This window comes from Cebus imitator, unplaced genomic scaffold, assembly GCF_001604975.1.
Source record: "Cebus imitator isolate Cc_AM_T3 unplaced genomic scaffold, Cebus_imitator-1.0 Scaffold415, whole genome shotgun sequence".
In the NCBI taxonomy this organism is placed as follows: domain Eukaryota; kingdom Metazoa; phylum Chordata; class Mammalia; order Primates; family Cebidae; genus Cebus; species Cebus imitator.
Genome location: NW_016107730.1, coordinates 1,104,423 through 1,113,127, shown reverse-complemented (window position 1 = coordinate 1,113,127; position 8,705 = coordinate 1,104,423). Strand labels below are relative to the sequence as shown.

The 8,705-nt window shown below is 51.1% G+C and overlaps 1 protein-coding gene across 1 annotated transcript in view; it reads right to left on the bottom strand.

Moving 5' to 3' along the window:
• The window catches only part of RAB5C (RAB5C, member RAS oncogene family), a 31,362-nt gene that overhangs the window by 2,230 nt on the left and 20,427 nt on the right, over positions 1–8,705 (bottom strand). The window contains exons 2-4 of the mRNA XM_017509424.1: positions 2,884–3,133; positions 1,207–1,358; positions 832–954 (exon numbers count right to left, since the gene is read on the bottom strand). Coding sequence (XP_017364913.1) covers positions 832–954; positions 1,207–1,358; positions 2,884–3,049 — 441 coding nt within the window. The 5' untranslated portion in view covers positions 3,050–3,133. The remainder of the gene's footprint in view (positions 1–831; positions 955–1,206; positions 1,359–2,883; positions 3,134–8,705) is intronic.

Here is an 8,705-nt window from a genome sequence, read left to right as displayed (position 1 = left end):
ATTAAAAACTACGTGCATATTTCTGGAAGGACAAGAAACTGGGAAAATTACAGGAAGAAAAGTTGAGTGTCTAGGGTTAGCAGAGACTAAAGTACTTCTTCTTCCTCCTCTTTTTTTTTTTTGAGACAGGATCTCACTGTGTTGCCCAGGCTGGAGTGCAGTGGCACAATCACTGCTCACTGCAGCCTCAACCTCCTGGCCTCCAGTGATCCACCCCACCTCAGCCTCCTGAGTGGCACACCACCATGCCTGGCGAACTTCTATATTTTTTGTAGACACGGTGTCTCACCACATTGCCCATGCTGGTCTTGAACTCCTAAGCTCAAGTAATCCTCCTGCCTTAGCTTCCAGAGTGTTGGGATTACAGGCATGAGCTACTGCACCTGATGTTTTTTTGTTTTGTTTTTTAAGGAGATGGGGCCTCACTCTTGGCCATGCTGGAGTGCAATGGCGCAATCACTGCAGCCTTAAACTCCTGGGCTTAAGCAATCCTCTTGCCTTAGTCTCCTAAGTAGCTGAGACTATAGGTGTATGCCACCAAGCCCAGCTAACTTTTAAATCCTTTGTAAAGGCAGAGTCTTCCTATGTCACCTAGGCTGGTCTTGAACTCATGGCCTCAAGTGATCCTGCTACTTCAGCCTCCCAAGGCACTGGGATTATAGACAGGAGTCATGATGCCCACTAGGCCCATGCTTGAGGCATGACAGGACAGTAGATGGAAGCTTCCCTGTTGCCTCCTAGCACAGCCCTTCCCAAAGCCCCTAAGCAACCTGGGTGAGGCCAGGGGGAGCTGCTTCCTGCACTCGTTCCCCAAGTCCATTGTCTCCCCACCTGGAATTCCACGGCTCTCTTGCTGGCCAGGTCTGCCTTGTTACCCGCAAGTGCAATAACGATGTTGGGGCTGGCCTGCCTCTGTAGCTCCTTCACCCAGTTCTTGGCCCGTGCAAACGTATCCTGAGAAGACAGGGACAGAATGTCAAAGGGACAGAGAAGGCATTCAGCCCAAGGCCACCCACTAGAGACTTGCAAGCTGGCACAGCCAAATTAAGACATTGCCACCTAAAGATTCTGGCACAATGTCCCCGAATAGGAAATCTGCCAACCCCCCAGCCAGCAACAGAGGGTTAAGATTCGGGCTTTGATAACCCAATCCCTGGGACTTGGAGAAGATGAAGGGCAGAGGAAGAAGCAATGGGAAATGTTTACTGTGTTGGTGATGTCATAGACCACGATGGCAGCCTGGGCCCCCCGGTAGTACATGGGGGCCAGGCTGTGATACCGCTCCTGTCCAGCTGTGTCCCAGATCTCAAACTTGACTGTTGTGTCGTCCAGGCAGACAGTCTGTGTGAGGAAGGCCGCTGAAAGAGAGAAGGAGAGCCCACGGGCAAAAGCGAGTTAGAAGCCACCCCACACATTCCCACGGTTGCTTCTAGGCCCTGGCACTCAGAAGCCCACCGCTGAGATGGGTACAGAGAACCCCCAACCCAGGAGCCAAAGCAGGCCTGAGCAGGCTGGTGTTTAGATTTTTATGTATGTGTCTGGGGGACGGGGTCTGCACAGGCTTTACAGACCCAGCCCAGGCAAGGGCAGACGGGACGCCTGTGTGCATTGAGCCGTCTCAGGAGCACTCTCTGAAGAGGAACACAGCAGGGGCAGGAGAGGGGATGCCCAGGGGAAGCCTGACTCCAAGCACAGAAGGGTGAGCGCCCTCAGACCTCCTCCTCCTGCCACTCCAGAACAGACCAGCTGGGAACCTCTCCAGCCCTCGGTTTGCTCCAGCCCAGGGGTGTCGATGACCTTGGGTTTCCTGAGGACGTTCTCACACACTTAGCTATGCCGGAGAAGTACACACTATTCCACTGCCAGGCTGAGGCTGGGTGGCCAGCTTCCCAACCACCCCTGCCACCTCCAGGCACTCCAGCTAGACACCGCCCCCAGCTCTGACCCAGACCCGTTCCTGTATGGCCACCCTGTAACTTGACCTTCAGGGAACATGGTGACTCTTTCTTAGGGGAACGCGGGGTGCTTGTACACATACTTCAAAGGAGGAGTCCCAGAGCTGGGACAGACAGTGAAAGGCCCCTCTGCCCCTGGACCCAGCAGAGGACCCCAGATAGCCATGTGTAGAAGGCTGCTTTCCTGGTCTGCCCTCCCCCAGCTCACTGAGGGACCTGGGACACTGCCTCACTTCCCCTCTCCAGCTCCTGACCCAAGTGCTGAGGAGGCAGCAGGGAGATTGCTGACACATCTCATTTGTTTCCAGCTGCCTGGAAACCTCCTACCAACCAAGAGCGTAGAGACCAGATGACTCAAGGCCAACGCTGGTCCCGGCTTCTTGATGTGTGTGCTAGCCATGAAGGGAAGAGGCTGAGGCCAGACCCTCACTCACATCCTAAATGCTGACCACTGGAGAATCAACAACAGGCTATACGCTCCAGAAAGGAGAAAGTCAGCTTCAGAAATGCCCAACTATCACCAGCTCTGACTTACCAGGCCGTTCCTCCTGGAAGCGGGAGAGGCCAGGGCACATGGCCCGCCCATTACAGTAAGAAGGGGCCTGAGAGACCCAGAGCCAGCCTCTCCCTCCCTGAGGCTGGGGCAGTGGAAGGGCCTCAGTCAAGGCCACACAAAATCAAGAAGAGGCAGAAACAGGATGGGAAGCTAGCTTTCCACGACCAGCTAGTGCTTACTCGCCATGCTTTTGGGCACTCTGACATGGAGACCAGCTGCTGGACTCAATTTCAGGGCCCAGGCAAGGAAGAGGGCTGCCACCACAGACGCAGGTAGTCTCCAATGCAGGCAGGCAGCTTCCCATCTCCTCAAGGTCAAAGCATTTCTTTGGCAACCTTGAAGCCCCTCCCCGACACCCTCGTCCCCACTCACCTCCGATTGTGCTCTCTTGGTACTCGTGAAACTGTCCCTTGACGAAGCGGAGGACAAGGCTGGATTTGCCCACCGCAGACTCCCCCAGCAGAACCAGCTTGAACTGACAGATCTTGTTCCCAGAGGCTGGCCCATTGGGTCGTGCTGCGCCTCCCCGACCCGCCATTGCCCGTCTAGCTGTAGTGGTCCAGAGAGCGGGGCGGGACCGGTGCTATGCAAAGAGGCACTTAGTGGGGAGGGGGACCTCCAACTGTAAGGAAGAAATGAGAAGGACTGGGTTAGCTCAGAGGCCATCACCCAGTGTGTCCTTCTCAAATTACAGGTCTTTCTCTCTGGCCTCACTGAAGGCCTAGCTGCCGGCTTCCCCTCACCTCCCCTGCCTGCCCTCACTGCTAGCTAGAGGTCAGGAGGCCGCACTGGGCTACACTAGCCGTTTACCAGCTCTACCACCATTTGAGCCAGAAAGAGGAGAACGGTCTCCCAACGTCAGGCTCATGGTTCTGAGCAAACATACTGACTTCTGGATCCCAAATATGTACATTCACCTCCAATAAACACACACAGGAGATGAATGAATGTATGCCAGCCTGGTGACAGTTCAGTCAACAGGCTTTTGGGGCAAAATTTAAAAAAAAATGCTCAGAAAGATACCACGATTTAGGTCAACAAGGAGCCTGCAGTCTGGTAGCCAGGACCAAGTGGTGAGGCTAACAGGGGCCCCGGGGACTGTGGAAGAAAGCTCCTCAGAGAAGGTGCTAGGCCAACCTTGTGGACATTCAGGGACCAGGGCCTGGCCAGCATAAGTTGTTATTAACATAGCCATTTTTCTCCTGCCACCTTCAGAAGGACTGACCGACCTTCTGTCTAAGGCTGGATCATGTGCCTCTGTGCCCCAGAATCAAAGCGATGCTTCACTCTCTCACCCTCAGCCTCCTTCCTCAGTTCTCTCCTTTTTGATGGGCCAGAAGTCTCATAGCCATTGAGAAACAAAACACACAGAAATCACGCACACCCAAGTCAGAGCTCTGCTGCAGTTAGCACAGCTACTAACTTTCCCTTTTTCAATGGAGACCTCAGTTCCATTCTCTACTGGCAGAGATGGGGTGATGAAGAGGAAGAAGAGGCAGGAGGTGTGGGAGGGCAGAGGCCAAGTCCTGTACCCCCAACAGCTGGTGTTCCAGCCCCAACATCTGAATCACTTGGTTGGTGACAGCTTCAGAAGCTCAAGTTTTTGGTTTCTTTTGGTAAGTTCTGGAATTGCAAAGATACATGAGGAGCCTACCTCTAGAAGACTCTAGAAGATATAAGTGTATGTCTTCATCAGACATATATATCTGACATCAACAGACATCAGGATATATACAGAATGTTTTACAAATAGGTACTGTTGAGTAGGTATTAAGTACTGAACACTGTTCAGCGTTTGAACCTGGGTTGGAAAGAAAACGTTTTTATTAGGCTTCCCTTTTTGCATAATGGAATCTAAGATCCCAGGGAGAGCCCTGATCTGCCCCTGAGCAAGGGAAGTGCATTCCCTCGCGGTCCAGGGACAGCAATGTGGATGAACAGGAGGTGTCTGTGGGAAGCAAATGGTCCCCACTCATGCAAGAAACTGACAGCAAAGGGCTTCCTTTGTTCAACCTCAAATCGTTTTCCACATCCAAGTTCTCCCAGCAACTCATTTAAAAAGTGAGCGTCAGGAAGAGTGATTCACTAGCCAGAAACAACAGTTTCCTTTCTGGACAGCACCAAAGGAAAAGAGGTTTGAAATGGGGCCCACCTCTTCCCCAAAAGTACAAGGAAGGAAGTACGGGGTGGTGGGTCTCAATTAGCAACCAGAAATACCATGTAAATATTTCAAAATTACGCGACTTCAATATCTCACAGTTTAAGATGCTTTCTCATTTCACCCGTCAAGGAAGAGGCAATGCTTTCTGCTTAAGAGATGGCTTCATCGTAGTGCCTATGTGCATACTAGGAACTCAAAGAGTGCTGACTGGAGGAAATAATTTTTTTTTTTTTTTTAAAAGAAACAGGAGGCCAGGCGCAGTGGCTCATGCCTGTAATTCCAGGACTTTGCGAGGCCGAGGTGGGCGGATCATGAGGTCAAGAGATCGAGACCATCCTGGCCAACATGGTGAAACCCCGTCTCTACTAAAAAATACAAAAATTAGCTGGGCGTGGTGGCGTGCGCCTGTAGTCCCAGCTAGTAGGGAGGCTGAGGCAGGAGCATTGCTTGAACCCAGGAGGCAGAGACTGCAGTGAGCTGAGATTGTGCCACTGTACTCCAGCCTGGCGCCTGGCGACAGACCAAGACCCCGTCTCAAATAAAAACACAAAAAACAGCGTCTCACTGTGTTGCCCGGACTGGAGTACAGTGTTGTGATCACAGCTCACTGGAGGCCGCCGAGACCCTACTGCCTCAGCCTCTCAACAGGCACACACCACCACACCCAGCTAATTATTTATTATTATTTGTTTCTTTGGCAGAGACAGGGTCTCACTGTGTTGCCCAGGCTGGTCTCCAACTCCTGGCCTCAAGTAAGCCTCCCACCTCAGCTTCCCAATCGCACAACCACTATCTCGTTTAAGCTTTATGACAACCCCCATTTTTCAGAGAGATAATTTAACATTCATGTATTAAATGTCCTGCTCATGGTCACCCAGCATACAGGTGACAGAACCCCCCCTAGCCCTACCAGGGACACGATGCCATCTTCCCTGCTGTGGAAGAATAATGGAAGCAGGGCCTGCCCGATGTCTGGTTTAGGGCTGCCAGGCGAATGAGGCTCTCTCTCTGTGGCAGCAGCATTGCTGGCCCAGCAAGGTCTGGCTCTAGCAACGGTCACAGTAATCCTGCAGTTTCTGACTGCCCTCAACAGTGGGAGGAGCCGCCCAGGGCCAGGCAGGGCAACAGCGACAGAGGGAAACCACAGTGGAATTACAAGTTGGTTATTACCATGAATCCACGTGACACAGAGTCTTGGCTGAGCAACAGTGTGTGGCTGGGGCACTAGAGGAGGAGGTATGAATGAATTGGGAGATGGTAACAGAAAACTAAGTATCTGATTCCAAAAAACCAAAGCAGCTGGTGCTGAGGGTACTGGGCTGGGAAGTAACCACCTCCTACAAGTCGAGAAACATGGAGGTAACAGATCTAAGTCTTGTCACTACCAAACCACAGGGAGAGAGACAGAATGTGACTTTTAAAAACAAGCCAGAAGGGGAGACAGACAACTCTCCAGCAGCGGTTCTCAACGGTGTCTGTACATCGAAGTCATCTGTGCAGCCAGCCCCTCGAGATTCCCATGAAGGTTTGGAGCAGGGCCCAGCATCTGCAGGTGCCATTGAAGCACAGCCAGGGCTAGAGCATCTGGCATGGAGAGAGTGAGCACAGGCACTGGCTTGGGGCATGGCAGGTGTGACTGTCTCCTACCACTTCTGAATCACCTTGTAAAAGCCACCTGAGCTAAGCCTGTGTTCTCATCACTAATACGGGGCACACAGGGTTAATGCAGTGTTGGCCAGGTGTCTCACGCACAGCATGTTGAGTAAACAGTGGCTAAGAGTACTGACATGGTTATTTATAACACTTTCTCCAAGACTGTTGGGGAACAGACCCTGGCCACCCCAATGAACTAAAACAGGCTCTCCCTGGCATAAACTAGCTGCTGACATGTTCTGCCTGGTCACTGGTCCTGCCTTCCAGAGACACCTGAGCAAGTACACACAGCACTTCTTTTTTTTTTAACACAGCACTTTTTATGGTCTGTTGCCTCGTGGTTTGATCACATGAATAGTGGTGTCCAACCTTTCCAGACAATAAAGCCCAAGGAAGCCAATTTGCTATGAAGGGCACACGGAGGTATGAGGGTGTCTAAGTCAGGTGAAGGCCAGACCGAGGGCTCCAGGAAGCATTATACCCTCTCCTCCCAAGCCTGGGAAACTGAAGACATGGCAAATAGTAAAGGTGGATTCATTCACTGAGCTGCCCTGCCTCCCAGGGATGGGCGTCTTACTGGGAATCTTGCCTCTTGAACCCCTGGCAAAAATTATCCACTTGTGCCATCAGCTAATGGAATTACAACCAAAACTGGCAGAGTATTCAAAGTCTTCTTTGAGACAAAAATCGAATTCTCCATAAGAGCTCAAGTTATAGTGAAAGTTGATGTTTTTTTAATTAGCTGGGTATGGTGGCACACGCCTGTAATCCTAGCTACTCAGGAGACTGAGGCACAAGAATTGCTTGAAGCTGGGAGGCGAAGGGTGCAGTGAGCCAAGCTCCACCCTGGGGCGAAAGAGTAAGACTGCTTCAAAAAAAAAAAAGAAAAGAAGTTAATTTTTTTCCACCAGTACAATGGCAGTGCTGGAGCTTCATATCTAGGGAGAAAGATTCTCCTTGCCATGACCCACCATCCAAATAAGAACCCTGGCTGGTTCAGAGGCCACGAAGAACAAGCACCAGTCCCAACCTCATGTCTTCTGCAGAAAAGGGGAGAGAATATATAAGGACTTGGAGTCACACTATTTTCCTATTAATACAATGCACACGAAAGTGCAGAAGAGATCTAAGCTCCTCAACACCCCAGCCCTATGCAAAGGCACTTCTGGGCCAAGGGTGGGAGAGAAAGAGAAAGAAAAATGGGACACTGCTCTTCTCTGCTCTGGGGGTTCCCTCTGCTCTGGACACTACAGGTCAGTGGGTCTCAAACTTTTTTTTTTCTTAAGTTTTTTTTTTGGAGACAGAATCTTGCTCTGTCACCCAGGCTGGAGTGCAGTGATGTGATCTCAACTCACTGCAACCTCCGCCTCCCAGGCTCAACCGATTCTAATGCCTCAGCCTCCAGGAATAGCTGGAACTGTAGGCATATACCACCACACCTGGCTAAGTATTTTTTGTGTTTTTAGTAGAGACGGGGTTTCAAAGTTGGCCAGGCTGGTATCAAACTCCTGGCCTCCAGTGATCTGCCTGCCTAGGCCTCCCAAAGTGCTGGGATTACAGGTGTGAGCCACTACGCCTGGCCTTTTTTTTTGAGATAGAGTCTCACTGTTGCCCAGGGTAGAGCAGCGGTACAATCACAGTTCACTGCAGCCTCAACTCCCAGGCTCAAGCAATCCTTCCACCTCAACCTCCAAGCTCTTTCTCACCAGAATCACGCCGAGGTATTTAGAAAATACCCTGACCAACGGAATTAAAATTTCTAGAGATGGAGTCCAGAAATCAGTATTTTAAAAATAAGTTCCCAAAGTGATTTTAAGCAGTTGATTGAAACACCAGAGCTACAGTTGATATAGGAAGGAGGCAGAAATCCAAGAGACAGAAAGGCACCCCCAATCAGTGCTGTGCACAACTAAGTGTGCAAGTAAGTCCACAAATGTGGGAGGGTCTTGACTTCAGCTTCACTCAGCAACTGGAGCCTTCTCCAAGACACCAGACGCTGCTGCAGTTCCTCCTGCTAGCCTCCCTTAGAAATTTTCACCCTTCCTCTAATCCACGAAGTCACCCACGTCATATTTTTTGTCCTTCCTGGTCGAAGGGTGAGCAATTCCAGCTGATGAGTGTCTCTTGTGCTTCCTGTTTGCTTTAGAGACTTCCTCTAGCTGAGTGTCCTGGCACAGCCTGGAGAGCAAGCTGATTAGGGAAACCAATCAGACTGTCGACCAGGGGCGGGGTAGGTAGAGACTTGCTCACTTGCCAGGCGCAGTGGCTCAAGCCTGTAATCCCAGCACTTTGGGAGGCCGAGGCGGGTGGATCACGAGGTCAAGAAATCAAGACCATCCTGGTCAACATGGTAAAACCCTGTCTCTACTAAAAAAAAAAA